This window comes from Branchiostoma belcheri, unplaced genomic scaffold (genome assembly GCF_001625305.1).
Source record: "Branchiostoma belcheri isolate BF01 breed outbred unplaced genomic scaffold, Haploidv18h27 scaffold26, whole genome shotgun sequence".
NCBI lineage: Eukaryota > Metazoa > Chordata > Leptocardii > Amphioxiformes > Branchiostomatidae > Branchiostoma > Branchiostoma belcheri.
The window spans coordinates 3,047,666-3,064,621 of NW_017803865.1; the positions used below are offsets into that span (position 1 = coordinate 3,047,666).

The 16,956-nt window shown below is 39.2% G+C and overlaps 1 protein-coding gene across 1 annotated transcript in view; it reads left to right on the forward strand.

Annotated features, from left to right (window-relative positions):
• LOC109471814 (muscle M-line assembly protein unc-89-like) overlaps positions 1 to 16,956 on the forward strand; it is a 91,529-nt gene that overhangs the window by 22,836 nt on the left and 51,737 nt on the right. The window contains exons 23-42 of the mRNA XM_019771169.1: positions 685 to 766; positions 1,939 to 2,170; positions 2,952 to 3,032; positions 3,222 to 3,302; positions 3,516 to 3,569; positions 3,665 to 3,835; positions 4,228 to 4,297; positions 4,559 to 4,651; positions 5,089 to 5,184; positions 5,508 to 5,558; positions 7,535 to 7,648; positions 8,087 to 8,233; positions 8,610 to 8,708; positions 8,947 to 9,025; positions 9,330 to 9,371; positions 9,616 to 9,676; positions 10,633 to 10,726; positions 11,513 to 11,644; positions 12,398 to 12,488; positions 13,327 to 13,611. Of these exons, the coding sequence (XP_019626728.1) occupies positions 685 to 766; positions 1,939 to 2,170; positions 2,952 to 3,032; positions 3,222 to 3,302; positions 3,516 to 3,569; positions 3,665 to 3,835; positions 4,228 to 4,297; positions 4,559 to 4,651; positions 5,089 to 5,184; positions 5,508 to 5,558; positions 7,535 to 7,648; positions 8,087 to 8,233; positions 8,610 to 8,708; positions 8,947 to 9,025; positions 9,330 to 9,371; positions 9,616 to 9,676; positions 10,633 to 10,726; positions 11,513 to 11,644; positions 12,398 to 12,488; positions 13,327 to 13,611 (2,155 nt within the window). The remainder of the gene's footprint in view (positions 1 to 684; positions 767 to 1,938; positions 2,171 to 2,951; positions 3,033 to 3,221; positions 3,303 to 3,515; positions 3,570 to 3,664; positions 3,836 to 4,227; positions 4,298 to 4,558; positions 4,652 to 5,088; positions 5,185 to 5,507; positions 5,559 to 7,534; positions 7,649 to 8,086; positions 8,234 to 8,609; positions 8,709 to 8,946; positions 9,026 to 9,329; positions 9,372 to 9,615; positions 9,677 to 10,632; positions 10,727 to 11,512; positions 11,645 to 12,397; positions 12,489 to 13,326; positions 13,612 to 16,956) is intronic.

Here is a 16,956-nt window from a genome sequence, read left to right on the forward strand (position 1 = left end):
TTTAAAACCAATGAATTTTGAACTTTTAATGATACCATTGCATTGCAAGATGGAATATCTGTAACAACTAGGAAGAAAAGGACTGTTTTCAACTGTTCAGTTCAAAATATGAGCATTTTGCACTTGATTCTGAATTTTTATTTTTATTTGCAAATCAGAAAAAAATGAAGCGGGCGAATCCGTTAACCAAGAAATTAAATTGGTGTGGCCTTATGGTGGTTTCTACTATTCCTACATGTACCTTTTTTTGACCAAAAACAAATTTCAAACTTTTTTCACTTTATCATAAGATAGTAAACCTCTGGCTTGAAAATTGCTTGTAATGCACATATATGAAATGCATAAACTAAATAATACTGTTAAAATGATATGGTAACAGTGGATAATAACCGAAAGGCAAAGAAAACCTGAAATGTTTGTTGTAGCCCTATGTTGTAAGCATAGCAATTTGAAGCTAGTGTACATTAAATGTAACTCTCCACAATGTCATAGACTTGCGTATTTTGTCTTGTTTGCATAGCACACTGTCTGAACAGTACATAGTAATGACTGACCATGTAACCATAACATGTCAAGTTTTAGTCACTGTAACTCTGTACAAAATTTTTGACATCCAGACACATTGTGGAAGTTTCTATTAGTATATAGTATTTTGTCAGAGTCTAATTTTTCTCTCGTCCGCAGAGCACCCTGTCTGAGCAGTACACAGTAGTGAGTGACTACACACCTGCAGACTCAGAACAGGATAGGGTTCCACTGAAAGAAGGTGAGAGTTAATGACAGTGACAATGGACCTATACCATTATTACGTCACAGTTTGTTTACCGCAATGAATGCCGGTCAATCGACGTTTATATTGTACAGGGGTGCGTAGCGCTGTGTGTGTTTGTTTAGATTTAGCCTTAATATAAGGTCTTTATACAGTACTACTTTTGTCTAATGTCACAACTAAATCACCCATGCGGCATGTAATGCTGTGTCAACACAACTAGACGCAGCAAAAATCAGACATACCTGACTTTGAAAACTTTGAAATGATCTTTATTCTTTAACTGACCGTTCTAGAATGTTCTTTAGAACAGGTAAACAAACTGTGACGTATAATAGATAATAATGGCATGGGTCCATTCACATCCAGAAGGCAGACTGTCTCATGTGAACGTTCCATGGCAAACTCAGATTTGCAGTAGAAATTTGAATTTTGCATCAAGGCTAGTTTGAATGTGCAATCTTTCTGAAGAACTTTAAAAGGAACTTGGTGTGAGCAATTTGGCAGGCATGAAAATTTGGGGTATAATATGTGATTCCCACTGGTTGTTCAGCTCACATCTGTCCTTACATGTACATACCAGCCCACATGTAGGTGTGCCCAGGTTACCTGTGATGATATGTTATTATGTGTAGTTAACGTGTGTGTGTGAGCTGACCTCTCCCTGACCTGTGCCTGATTGTAGGATTGTTACCATACAGGTGTTATGTATAAAGTAGTCTGCTGTACTTTCTCTGTTTGGTTTTAAAAGGATTGAGTGCAAACATTTGAATTTCTGGAAACTGTAGATTTTGATAAATTAAATGTAGACACAATCATTTTGGGTCTGATATTTATGTAGTTCAATAGGGTTTTCATTTACAGTGAAGAAACAGAATGAATCAGCGAACAAAAAGTTCTAATTTCGTAAGAACAAATCCACATACAACATAGATGTAGCTGTTTTCCAAGAAGTTATGTTTTTCTTGATTTAAATGGGACTGATTGGAGGGTTTATACTAGAGGCTGTTACCACTGCACTGACCAAACATTTGACAGACTGTGATGCACAAACCCTGTGCTCAAAACAGTCACACTGAAAGACCTCAAGCAAATGACCATAGCTGACAAACCAAACTATGACATCTGGTCAAATCTAAGACATCTTTTCTTGTCTTGCCCCTCCCCAGGCCAGATGGTTGAAGTTCTTGACTCCTCGAGTCCTGACCTGTGGTTGGTGCGGACCATCCCCAGCCCCCCAGAGCCAGCCCAGGGTTGGGTACCCCCCTCCTTCCTGCAGACCCTCACTCACTCCCCCTCCGCAAGGAAAGGCAAGTCTCAGGACGCGTCTCAAGACACAGAGAAGCTCAAGGAGCGGCCGAGGAGGGGCAGTAAGGAGATGGAGGCCAGCAGTAAGAGAAGGTGCAACATCTTCAAGAAAAAAACTACTTCTTCCATCCAAAATCTCTCTCCAGCATCTTGATTTGCAGAATTGTGTAAAAAGATGTTGCATTCTACAACTTGACCATTGGATCTTATTTACTGTACATGATGGAAATAATTTTCTGAACAAAAGTTGCGATTTTCTATCAGATTCTACTGTCTTTGGACAGTTCTTTTCTATAAGTATTTGTCAATTCCTCCTTTTGGCATCTTCTGGCCTTTTCCCTGATTTTCTTGACTCTGTCTAGTACCTACTTCTGTCCTGTATAACCTGGGAACCCCTCTCCTCAGCTTCTCTTTCCTCTTTTCTTTGTTTCATGTGTTTTCTGCATTGCTTAGTTTCTGACGAGTCCTCTCTCAGCGGGTGAGGTCTTTCTCTTCATTCTATTTGATTACAGTAACTTTACTGGTAATTTTTCTTTTGTCTGTATGTAAAACCAAAACCACCTGTTGGATAAACCTGCAGTACCACTGTCCAGAGTTAGGGAGCACTGCAGATCATGCAATAACAGAACCACAAAACTTTTTATATCACTGTAACTTGAGTGTAACTTCAGTGTTTATGTTACTCTGCAAGTAAATAAAAGATAAATAAACAAAAAAACTAACTTTTTCTTAGGTTTGTCCTGGAGGAACTACTGAGAACGGAGGGTGATTACGTGCGGGACCTGAAGTTTGTAGTAGACCACTACATCAGCATGTTTAACAATAAACAAACAAACAAACGAACAAACAAACATTCTTCCTCCTCCTGCTTCAGGTTTGTCCTGGAGGAACTACTAAGAACGGAGGGTGATTACGTGCGGGACCTGAAGTTTGTAGCAGACCACTACATCAGCATGTTTGACAATAAACAAACAAACAAACAAACAAACAAACATTCTTCCTCCTCCTGCTTCAGGTTTGTCCTGGAGGAACTACTGAGAACGCAGGGTGATTACGTGCAGGACCTGAAGTTTGTAGTAGACCACTACATCAGCATGTTTGACAATAAACAAACAAACAAACATTCTTCCTCCTCCTGCTTCAGGTTTGTCCTGGAGGAACTACTAAGAACAGAGGGTGACTATGTGCGAGACCTGAAGTTTGTAGCAGACCACTACATCAGCATGTTTGACAATAAACAAACAAACAAACAAACAAACATTCTTCCTCCTCCTGCTTCAGGTTTGTCCTGGAGGAACTACTAAGAACAGAGGGTGATTACGTGCGGGACCTGAAGTTTGTAGCAGACCACTACATCAGCATGTTTGACAATAAACAAACAAACAAACAAACAAACAAACAAACAAACAAACAAACATTCTTCCTCCTCCTGCTTCAGGTTTGTCCTGGAGGAACTACTAAGAACAGAGGGTGACTATGTGCGGGACCTGAAGTTTGTAGCAGACCACTACATCAGCATGTTTGACAATAAACAAACAAACAAACAAACAAACAAACAAACAAACATTCTTCCTCCTCCTGCTTCAGGTTTGTCCTGGAGGAACTACTAAGAACAGAGGGTGATTACGTGCGAGACCTGAAGTTTGTAGCAGACCACTACATCAGCATGTTTGACTCCCACAGTCTGCCTTATCTACTCAGGGGCAAACGGGAGGTTATCTTCATGAACATAGAACAGATTTATGATTTTCATAGCAGGTGAGATTATAAATTTCATTCGTATTATAGAATTATCATAAATATGTTGGCTGTTTTTTCCAAAAAATGATGAGTGATGCCACGTTATATCAAAGGATATCATCTTTATGAATATCTGAACAGATTTATGATTTTTAAAAAAATTCTCTCCCCGTATGTTGAGTGGTTTGTCCCGAAATATGATATCTTTGACAGAATTATGACTGAATATCGGGTGATGCCACTTTTCAGCAGGTGTGATTACAAGAAATTGTATGGAGAATTTATTTGATTGCTCTGTTGAAAGTTTCTTTATGCAGTACAGAACACAACTGTAAGTTTGTAATTGAAATATTTTCTATGTTCAAACATTATTTTAGAAATTCTTACATGGATTTTCCTTCTTGTTTCAGTATTTTTATCCATGAACTGGGAACATGTAAGGATGAGCCCAGCAAAGTTGGCAAGATTTTTGTAAAATGGGTGAGTTTTCTTAAAAGTGTAAGGAGGAACTGCTTAAGTTAAGGATCATATTTGTTCCATAAGGTCCCTACAGAGGGTAAGCTCAACTTCTTAGATGCTTGTGCAAAGAAGATAATTTTTAGCCAGAATTGGTAATTTTTGTCTGTAGTATTTCCTGAAGAAATACTGCCATAAAAATGAATCAGAACAGTATCCATAGTATTTCTGTCATTTGTCTATGTGATTTCTGAAATGTTTGTTTGTTTGTTTGTTTGTTTACAGCAACACAAGTTTGACATGCATGTGGAGTACTGTAAGAACAAGCAGAGATCAGAAACCCTTCTTTCGACAAGTGCTGCAAGGAACTTTTTTGATGTGAGTATCAGTACCAAAGCCACCTGCTATATGAACCTGCAGTACCAATGACCAGAGATAGGGAGCACTGCTGATCAAAGAAACAAGGATGAGACTGTGTGTCATATATAGAACAATTTGTATTAGCCTAGTATAATATCCTTGTATGTATGTCTAAGTCAAGCAGTGCATCTTTTGTCTACACTTTTCTACATATGTTTATTATGTGTCTGTTAAGTCTTGACCTGTACCTAGCCCATCGTGGCATGAATGTACAATAATTTAAGGTATTTCATTTCATTTCATAAAAGAACCAGAGTAAAACTCAGAATGTATTGTTTGTTTCTTAACTAAAAGTTATGAAAGTAAAATTATTGTTCTTTTCTACTGAAGCCCATGAAGACAAGATTATTTTATACTTTTTGTTTCATTTATTTGTTGTTTTGTTTTCCCATCAGGACTACACCAAGAGAAGTGACGAGAGGAAGCTTACATTATCAGACTATCTCATCAAACCTGTACAGAGGATCACTAAATACCAACTTCTGCTCAAGGTAATGTTATCCCCAGTCTACAGCAAAAGAGAAAAAAACACTTTCATTCATTGTTTGTGTAGACTACATTGATTTGCTTCTAAATAGTTAACTGATGAAAAAAGCCGCCTTGATTATGAAAAAGTACATGTACAAGTCAGAAAGGTTGAACAAATGACTGAACACACAGAGTATGGTATAAAAACATAACTTTATTTTCTTCACATCTTGTGACTTCAGAAGACTTGGTGGTGCAAGCAAGTGGCAATTTGAGCCCTTCTGTGCCATCCTTCAACTGAAACAATTTTTACATTATCTTGATACAAAAAAATCTTTCTTTTCAGGAACTAGTTAAATACACCACAAGAGCCAAGCTGGACAGTACAGATTTAGAGGTATGTAATTAATAACTTTCCTAAATATACCAGCGTATTTACTAAGTGGTACTCAAACTTTGTTATCGTTTTTTTTTACTGTGAATGAGCTCCAGTGCCTAGGTCTATTTGGTTCCTGCACAATACAGTGACTCAGGGAACACTGTGTTAGTCTATAGTACTCTCTCATCTGAGATTTGTGCCTCAATTTTTTTACATCTTTTTAGGCAATTATAATGGGCCTTTTTTGTACCAATATATTTTTTCTCCACCCAACAGTAGCATATTGGATACTGCCCTGCCAATTTGATGCAAGTTGTAGCCACTAAAAAATATCTGATTGAAGATTCATTAAGTTCTTTGGTGAAAAGTGGCCAGAATTATAACAGCGCAGTTGAGTCATCTCGATCAAAGAAGCACAGGTCATCTCAGGTCATGGTTACTATAGTGATGACCATTGACCTTTTCACTATACAAATTCCCTCTCCACTGTTTATTCAAGTAAAACAACTCTATAAACACTTTTTAAGCCGACTGTTTTTGGAAAATATCTCAATAGTATTGTGCAACAGTAGTGGGTATTAAGGTTGAACAGTTTTTATAGTTGGCAAAATATTGTCTGTATAGAAAAGTCAGAAAACAAGATCTGTCCTTGGAAACCGTTTGACGTACTTTGACGTTTATGATAAATATCTGTGAGTTTTTTAATAAATATCTGTACAGAGTCGAGTGTCAGTTGCACATGTTTTACAACAAGCACAAATGTTAACACGCCGTGCGGGCTTTCATCTATTGTGGGTCGTACAAAAACGGCAGAGATTTCTTCTGTAAGCTGGTTTATTTTAGTCCCAGACTCGAGTTACTGTGTTTACAGTAAATAAAACAGGGAAACGTGAGGATGTTGTAAGTTGTATATCTATAGACGGGTCTACCACAGGGCTCTAGCCTGCACTGTTTTTTCGTCAATTGCAGGAACTTTGTGGCATGTTACGGAAAAATTTTGAAACCAATCCGTCAACCCTGATGGACAAAATTGACAAAAATGTTGGAAAAACTATAAAAACATCCAAATGACCACCTACAAACACTCTCAACTCCATGATTTGCCTCTCAAAATGTGGGAAATTGCGTTTTTAAAGGCTTCAAAATCCTAAATTAGCCCCCAGACTTCCTGAGATTGCGAGGACTCCCTCCCTAGGTTTTTGATCATGAACCTGGGCTGACGGAAAAAAAATTTGGGCTGGCTGAGCCCTGAAACAGAGGATGTTGTTGTGTATACAGTGCCATTGACGTGTGCTAAAGACTGGACTGTTTTTTTTCTGTTTCCAATATTTTATTACAAGACATGGCGACAGGACACTCAGGTTTTTTCAACTTATTTTTATGCCGCCACCAATGCAGATAAACTCATGAACAGACACACTCATTTCCACCTGAGTAAAGTGAGGAAAGTTGTGTAAAGTGCCTTTCCCAAGGGCACAAGATCGGTGTCATGACTTGACTGTTGAATGTAGGTACTGAGATTTCCCTGTTGCTGTTTTTTTGGCCCTGTGTAACGTCTGAGCTACACAAAATGTTTTTCCAGACACTTACATTGTACTATGTAGGACCTACCAATGTGAAATATTGGATACAGAACGCACCCAAATGTGGAGCTGTGTGCCTAATTCTTGTGGGTGCACAAGTGTACCTAGAAATTTGTTTTGAGTTGCGTATGTTATTAATATACTGTAATACCATCGTGATGATACACTAGTATACAGCGTTTCTTCACATACACACTCTAGTATGCTAGTATTTCTTGACATTTATGTGTCAGAAAAATAATGGTATCATTATATTAAATAATTATGATATCATTGTTGTATTACTTGTCCCTTACATGTTCAGCCACTATATAATCTAGGATTCCGACCAAAGAACAATGAATAAAAAATTAGAATCAACTTAATCTGTGACTTTTTGGGGAAAAAACAAAATTTTTGTCTGTTACCCAGCATGCCCTGGGAGTGATGATGGACGTCCCCAAGCGAGCAAACGACCTTCTGCACATCAGCATGATTGACGGTTTCTATGGCAACCACCAAAACATCGGCAAGCTTCTCAGACAGGTGGGGTCAAGGTCACTTGTATATCATCACAGTAGATTTGTGTATATCTGTTTTTAAAAGAGGAAAGACACCATGTAACGTATAACTAGAAAGATAGGTAACATTTGCAAAGCAAATGCCTCATCTTTACAATCATGTACCTTCACATTGCCCAACTTAACAAACTACTGCTTTGTTTATTCTTACTCAAACTCACTCATATATGGTGACCATGCAGCCCCTCTTGAACTCTGCATGGTACTTGCAACATTATGTAACCCAACACCAGTTACCATGGTGACAGACGTCTGGTCCTGGTCATTGACCTTATTTGTTTGGAGAAGAAGAAGATGAAGAAGAAGAAACAGAGCAAAAACAATATATTTTCGTTCTATGAAAATAAGAAAAGATTGCAAACCTCCAGGAAGTCTGAAATTTCGGATTTTCTTGTATCTCCAGGATTCGTTCATGGTTTGGGACAGCCGGACGGCCAAAGGTCGCGGGAAGGAACGTCACATCTTCCTGTTCAACAACATGGTCCTCTTCACCAAGCGCAAACGCAATAGTCTGGACAGCATCGAATACTCCTACAAGGGCCTCATGAGGGTACGTTTGGGGGGGTCCAGGTTATATGTTAGATCTGTGTCCTCTTCAACAACATGGTCCTCTTCACCAAGCGCAAACGCAGCAGTCTGGACAGCATCGAATACTCCTACAAGGGCCTCATGAGGGTATATATGGGGGGATCTGGGATATTTGTCAAATCTGGACTGTGCTTACACCAATGTACAAAATGTATGAAGCAAAATTCTAGGCTTTGTAGTATGATTGTATGTATGTACATACATGTATGGATGGGTTGATAGATGGATGAATGAAGGAACAACTTGACAAATGAATGAATGAATGCAGGAAGGAAGGAATAAAGGAACAAATGAACAAAGGAATGAATGAAATCCCTTTATGTTTCTCTTCCTGACAGTTACCTGGCATTGGAGTGACAGAAGATGTGGAAGGAGACAGCCGTAAGTTTGAGATGTGGTACGGCAAACCGGACTCTTCAGAAAGATACACAGTACAGGTCAGAACCAGTCACTATCTTGCACTAACCCTTAAACCTTAACACTAACCATAAACCAAACCCGACTCTTCAGAAAGATACACAGTACAGGTCAGAGACATTCATACTGTTACAAGACTTTTAGTACTAAGTTACTTTGTAGGTCCCTCTAGCAACTTCTTTGGAACTGCGGGGGCATTTTAGTTCCAGAATAATCTGATATTATATGGATTTTTTTGTTTGTTTGTGTGTCCGTCAGGCCAAGACAATCTACGTGAAGCAAGCCTGGGTGAAGGAGATTCGAGACATCTTAGACAAGCACACTCAGGAGGCACAAGGTAGGGAGACAGGCACTTAAGGAATCTCAGGAGGTTTTCTTAAGGACACTTGGGATTTATTCAAGGACACCTAGTCTTTAAGGCCTCACTGATTAATTTCCTTAGTTCTTGGACATTTTGAGGTGAAAATATAGCAAGCAGACATCATAAAAAGTCACTAATGAAAAGTAGTGGATGCTACTTGAAACGTCTGACTGTTTTCAAAATGTATCTAGTTGCTTGAGTAACAGTTACTGTTACATTCAAGTTTGTATCTCATAACTTTCATCAACGGATCTTTTTTTAACATTTGTTGTTTTTACAGATGTGAAGTCAGCAGTTGAAGCCAGAATATCTGCAAGTACCAGTAAGTACAATTGTTACCATAATGTACAAATGTCTAATAAAAAGTACACACAGATAATTTTTTGATAAGAATTGAACCTGATAGCATTGTTCTTCCTTTACTCTTACTGTGACTTTTTTCATTTCAGTCTGAACTGAATGTTTATCCAACAATGTCTATCTGCAGTTCATGCTGTAGCTGTAACATCAGTGTCATGTTGCCATGGTAACCATCACCACAGTAACCATGTTGTTCTTGTTCCCAGGTTCCCTGGGATCGTCCATAGACACCCCGAGTACCCCGACAACCCCCTCCAGTGCTGGAAGGTGAGAAACAATAGTTTAGTTCTTTTGGAGAAAGTTTTTGTTTAGTGCAAATACATAGAATAATGTAATACATTATTGTAGATTTTTAGCTCATCTTATAGAAGATCTTTATTGACACAACGAGTCTATAACTAGACATACAGACACTCAGAGACACGTGGGTACAAAAGAAATAACCTACGTACAAGACTATGGATGAATCAACTGTATCAATTATATGTTTTGTAATGATCATGTCTTGTCATCAGGGCCAGCCCTTTGTAATAGCCACTGGCTAGTTGGGCTGCCCTGGCTGTGAGGGTTGAACAGCCAAACCAGTAAATAAATCTGTTCAGCTCATCCTTATGGTGATGCCATAATAAACAAATGAAATAGTTTTAGATAACCAGGCTATGTAGGACTCAAAATACTTTTTCCTGCATATATAACTGCATCAGAAAAATTAATATGTAGAAGTTCAAATCGGCCTGTAGGTTGCTTTCCATTGAGGTTAGAATCTGAGCCGAGCCTACCACCCAAATTCCACCTGACAGACCAATATTCTGCCATTCTATTTTTATAACCCTTTCCGAGGAAACCATGATTAGTCTGCTGGTGTAACCCGACACCTCAAGGCTTGTTCTTACCTCACGTTGCCATGGCAACTGTGGGATTACGTCATTTCCTGAGTAAAAATGACTTTCCTTGCCGCAGATAGAGGCACCTCTGAAAATGTTCAAATCTAGAATTTTCTGTATATATAGTAAGTATTTTCATGAAAATTGACAGATTTTATTAGCGACATCAGGAATTCGGAAGCACCTCTCCGCTAAAGATTTCTGGGGAGACTCCTGCTTGAGTGAAAGTGACTTTCTCTTGTAGTGAGAGTGACTTTCTCTTGTAGTGAGAGTGACTTTCTCTTGTAGTGAGAGTGACTTTCTCTTGTAGTGAGAGTGACTTTCTCTTGCTCCTTACAGCAGACAGAGACACGTCTCCGGGCCGAACCATCGCCGACGGGGGAGTAACGTTTTCAGCGAGACCAGCTTTGACTCTCTCATTCACACGGCGGAGGTGAGATATTGTCTTAAGGTGCTGTAGTGGCTGTAGGAAACCCAACCAACAGGTGTCTTTAATTCATGCAGTCTATGTGAGATGTCTTGGATATTGCAAGATCTTTCACTTTCACGCTAATATGTTACAAATTAATGTATAATCATGATATATATTAGATTTGACAATTCTAGCCCTATTTTTTTGTCAGAAAATGTCGGAAAGAATAATGTAGGCCATCTAATAATAATAACTTTGGTATGTCAGTTATGCTTTTATCATTGTAGACAAACAAAATAGCCATTTCCTTGAGATTTTTTAATAATTATATACTACCAAGAAATGTGATGTAAGAAAACATTACATGTATAAATGTATGTGTACTCGAGCTTTGAACAATTGTGGCATTTCCCTTCCAGACCTCTGTACTATATTAAGAGGCTTGAATGAAATCTTTGTATGGAGACCTTTATTTGTTATATCTATCACAACCTAACATACAGTTGTAATAGATAACAGTACTGTACTCTGCCCAGCCCCTTGTAGTGTGAGGCTTGTATGTACGCCAAAAAGCAGTTACTCAAGCAACTGGATATGATTTTGGAAACAGTCACTGACAGTTTTCAAAATTATATCCAGTTGCTTGAGTAACTGCTTTTTGGTGTATCTTATTACCTAAATGTCTAACCTTCACTGATGTAGGCTTGTATATAGTTTTGGTCAAGGATTTTTGTCATATCATACTGATCTAAAATTTGACTTGTCTAGCAAAACATCAACATGTTAAATATTTCTCCCCCCATACAGACCCTTGTAGTCGGAGGCCTGTATGAAGTCCTGGAGACGGTGATCGTGGACGGAACAGACGAGTTAGAACTGCACAAGGGCGAACAGGTCAAGGTCATCAGGAGCGCTGGAGACGACTTCTACCTCGTGGAGGTCAGGGGTCAAAGTTTATTTCTGTCTAGCATAAATTGTATTTGTAAATTAGCGATAATGCAGATTTTGTGTCAATGCTAATTAAGTTTTCTTATGTCTAAATTTTTTATGATTGCTTAAAAAGAAAATAAAGTGCCTGAATCAAGGGGCTGGGTTCCAAGCATGTTTCTGCATTGACAGCCTTTTGAGTTGGCTGGTTTCTAGGCTGAAAACATGATTGTTTCTCCATCGGCAGCCTTTGACAGAGAAAGGCCTAGGGGAGTTGGCTGGGTTCCGGGCTACCTAGTGTGTTTATATATTGACAACCTTTAACAGAGAAAGGCCTAGGGGAGTTGGCTGGGTTTTAGGCTAAAAAAATGCATCGTTTCTCTATTGACAGCCTTTAACAGAGAAAGGCCTAGGGGAGTTGGCTGGGTTCCAGGCTACCTGGTGTGTTTATGTATTGACAACCTTAACCATGGAGGTAAAAAGAGAAAGGCCTAGGGGAGTTGGCTGGGTTCCGGGCTACCTGGTGTGTTTATGTATTGACAGCCTTTAACAGAGAAAGGCCTAGGGATGTTGGCTGGTTTCTAGGCTTAAAAAATGAATTGTTTTTCCTTTGACAGCCTTTAATATTAAGAAAGGCCTAGGGAAGTTGGCTGATTTCTAGACTAAAAACATGTTTCTCCATTTATAGCCTTTAACAGAGAAAGGAGAGTTGGCTGGAGAGAGGGGCTGGGTTCCAGGCTAACTGGTGTGTTTATGTATTTGCAGCCTTTGACAGAGAAAGGAGAACTGGCTGGAGAAAGAGGCTGGGTTCCGGGCTATCTGCTGAAGAAGACAGGAGAGAAAGAGAAGGCTGATGGTGAGTTGGCATGGTGAGTGTCATCAAGCACTCCTCCTTTTTGTCTTCTTTCCTTCCATTTATCCTGTCAGTATGCCCATTTGTTGTGTCCTTTTGTCTTCTTTTGTCCTTTCCTTCCTTTTATCAATTCATAGTCCATTTCCTATTCCCTCCAGCCATTTTGTCCTCTTTTGTTCCCTTCTTACCTGTAATGCATTGAATCTGCCTACATATTAGAACCTGCAAATAGAAAAGTAAAGTCACACACTTGTTTGACAGTCTAGCAAATGAAAGCTAGGATTTTATTTCTTTTTATACTTCTTTTTATTGTTGCCTTTCAATTTTTTTTCACCTTTCATGTTTGGCTGCAATGTTCTTTCAGTATAACTACCAGTCTGAGAGTATATACCAGTCTGTCCATGAACTAATTCAGGTCTTGACAGTGAAAACAGGTTGTTGTACAAAAGTGTAACAGCTGTGAAGGGACCTTACTTTCATCAATAGGACGGAAAAACTAGGAAAACTAGACCACCACCTGTTACACAGACAGTCCTGACAGTGTACAGTTGATACTCAGGCTGTCAGACAGTGTTGATATACCGTGTACTTGTGACGTCTACATAAGTTCAGGTTCAAGTGTATAAATTGGGAACATGGGAAACTGCATCTATGGATTTCGCTCACGTAGGAACTTTCTTTTCATTTTTGTGAAGATTTAGGAAATTTGCAATTTCGTTATTTTTTTTCGAGTAACATTTTATACATGTTTCTACACTATTATTCTTGTGATAGCTTTTCAGGACATCCATGAAATCACCTTTGACCCTTGCTTGTTTGTTGTTTGTTTGTTTGTTTGCAGATGCCGCCCACTTCGTGACCCCGCTGCGTGACCTGACCCACCGGGAGGGCGAGACCGCGACCTTCTCCTGTCAGTTCGCCGGGACGAAGCCGCTCGCCGTTGCCTGGTTACACGACGGGGCTACCGTGGAGACCGGCGACAGGCTGTCAGTCATCACCACGGCGACCCAGAGCTCGCTGCTGATTGGTCGGACGGTGCTGGCGGATGTGGGGAGATACGAGTGTGTGATCAGTAATGAGGCAGGGACGGAGACAAGCCTAGCAGAACTGGACGTCAGGGAAAACAGTCAGTTTATTTTAATTATCATCCTTATGTCACATGTTTGTCATAAAATTTTGACTTGTTTTGTGTTATGAAACAAGTTTAAACTGCAATTTCCAATGCAAAAAAGCAGACCAAATTTTTGATGGTACAACTCCAGTCTTTTTCAAGGAATGAGCAATCCACCGCTTCCGTGTTGTCACCTTATACAGATGACACACTTAAATCATAGCTTTGGATCATAGGTTGTAGACAGTTTGTGGCTCCCCCATCTCTGTTGGTTGCCCTAGGATAAATGCCAAAAACCAACCAATATGTTTGTAGTGGCCCGTCCCAGCTAAATCTGTACGTACAGGCTGTCCACACAGGAAATCACTTCTGTGTCTGTCTATCCTTCACACATTTGCTTGAGACGCAAATCCATCAGTTACCACATGTGGGGAAATACTGAAGAGACGAGAGAGGAATTACTTGAAATTCTCCTAGCTGGTTATGAATTCTGTTACAATTGTGAGGTTTGAATTATGTTGATTTTGGGCTGATTTAATTCAGCCAGTTTTATGGAGAGTTATTTTCCTCCCTGCACTCTGCTTTTATAATATCTATATTTTCACATTGTCTGAGAATAAATTCACATGGCCTAAATTTTTTTTAAATCTTAAAATCCTTAGATGTGACGACTGTCACAATGAAAAATGGGTACATGCACTGGTCCAGTTTCAGAAAAGAATTATAAGTTGTTTCATGAATGTTAGGAATTCTAAGCATTTTTCTAAAGGAAACCAAAGTTGATCTTGAGTAAGTGAAACATTGCAGAGCACCCTTGCCTGTGATTGGCTAGTGGCTTCAGCTCACTTGCCTGTGATTGGCCGAGGCAGTCAGCCACACTGTCTCTGATTGGCCAGGGAAATCAGCCACGTTGTCTGTGATTGGCTAGCTATAAGAAGTCAGGTTGTTTTACAAGGGCCAGTTCAAAGCTGTATTTCACAGAGAAACAGGAACAGACAATTTGTTAGGGGCAAACAGCCAGAGGCTTTTGGTAGGGACTCGGTTCAGAGATTTTCTTCTGTGCTGTGGACTTGGGGCTGAGAACTGCATCAGGTAAATAGAATATCTTTCACTTTGGTTTTCCCTAACAAGTTTTAAACTTGACCTTTCTAAATACTTATTAAGCTTCTTTTGCTTTAGATTTCTTGTAGAAGTAGACAGGTTGTACGTTCCGTATCAAGTAAATAGGATATCTGTTACTTTTGTTTTCCTAACAAGTTTATAAAACTTGACTTTCCTAAATAGTTTGACTTCTTTTGCTTGAGATTTCTAGTAGAAGTAGACAGGTTGTACATCAGGTAAATAGGACTCCATCACTTTTCCTAAAATGTTTATAAACTTGACTTTTATTAGCAGTTCAACTTCTTTTGCTTTTGAGATTTGCAATTGCAGGCTAATTGCAAGTATACATGTATGTAACATGAAAGTAAGAATGGACAGTAGATAACAATATAGTATGTGTCAGACTACTCTAGCTACTAAACACTAAATTCTGACTTATTGGGTTCGACTTCTTTTTTCTGAGACAGTGGAAGACAAAAAATATGAGAGAAATGTTGTCGACAAATTGCCATTTCCCCGCAAACCCTTCACAACTCAGGTCCAACTATTCCTCTCCAGATATTTTAGTGACAGATTTGGGCCAGGAGTGATATAGGATGGGTCTGAAGTGCTGCGTAGGTGTATGGGCAATGTCTTATGTCTTAGGTAATGTCTTTAAGACTTAACTAGCGAGTTCCAAAGGTTTAGGCCTTGCTACACAGTTAAACATTAGAAAATTCCTCATTCAACTTTTATTGCGAATAATTTAGTTACATCAAGTCACACCAACTTTATTTCTTGATTTTTCAACAAAAAAAATGCTTACAGGATAATTCCAATGAAATTACAGAGCCAAAGAAATACATTGGTGTGGCCTAAGAAGGAAAAAAAACAAGCTTGTCTGTTTTGCTGACAATGTTTTGACTTCCCCTGAAGTATGTTAGTTTAGAGTAAACTCTGACCCTTCACATGTGATATAGTTTCCAACTGGGAATTCTGTTTGGGGATTCTATACTCCCTGTATACAAACGTTTACATCTAACATGACTCTGTATCGTAACTCTGCGGAGGTTCCTTATCTTACGACAAGGATGAGTGTCCTTTTAGCAGCCGTCACGCCACGTACTAAATCGAACGCGTTTCGAACCGTTTTTATTTGCAGTTCGAATCGATCCGCGATCCCTAGCAACGCCGTTGCTAAGGAAACTCTTTTCGCGCGGCAGTTGGATGAAATTTCATCCGACTTTTACAGCTGCGTTGAGCCTGGTTTGTGGCATATTTACCTTCGTTGCGTTACATGTACCAGACGGGAATGCTATGTACTCTTGACATGATCAATTTTTGGAGGGTTTTATAACGTATTTTGTTAGATAAATGGTCATATTTGCTTAACAGTGAAATCGTCAAAATGGCGGTGCCGAACTGAGCTAAATTTTCGACGAAATTCACATTGGGGGCATTTGCATGTCGCTCTCGATTCTGTCTTATATGACCATTGAGTAAGATTCGTTGAATCTTTGACTATGTCTCTTGTGAAAATCTTGTTGGATCAAAATCTGGAAATGCTTGTATATTCATATCAACCGGGGCCACGTCCTCGGCCGTTTTACGCCAAAAGTTCTAAAACGTTGGTTTAGTTGATTCTAGGGCAACCGGCGTTTTAGCACAAGTTGCGGTACTAATGTACCTTCTCAATATTGTCAAAGAATGCCTACAGACACAGACTACGTAAGTACGAACTGAATCAGCAAATGCTTTCTTACTCTTGCAGGTATTATTACTAAAATCCAACGGTGCGGGTCTGGCGTCTGGTCTGTGGAACGCGCTTGAAGCCCGCGCTGTTTTTGGAACGAAAACGACGCCTCTGATGAGGTGGCCTCGCGCGATTACGAAGGAAGCTCATAACGTCCCCAAAATTGATAACAAATTATATACGGACAGAGAGTAGAGACTTCAGGCTATTTTACGCACTAGATTTCTTTTTGTTGTGAAAACTGAAATAAGGTAAACAACATCGGAGGAATTTCCACCAAAATCAAGTGGTTTCAGGTCATATTATCAAACGAGTAGAGGTTAACAATCGTTTTAAAAAGTCACTAGGAGTAAAATAGGAATATTAATATTCACAGATACAATGAAATAATGAAGATATATAGTTATAAACTCAAGCAACAAGCTTTGTAGTAAGAGGTCCCGACTCCCGGGGTTATAGAACGTAAAATTGTCTCAAAAACGGCGCGCGGTTCGCCGTGAGAGTCAATCATAAATCTTAAGGTCAGA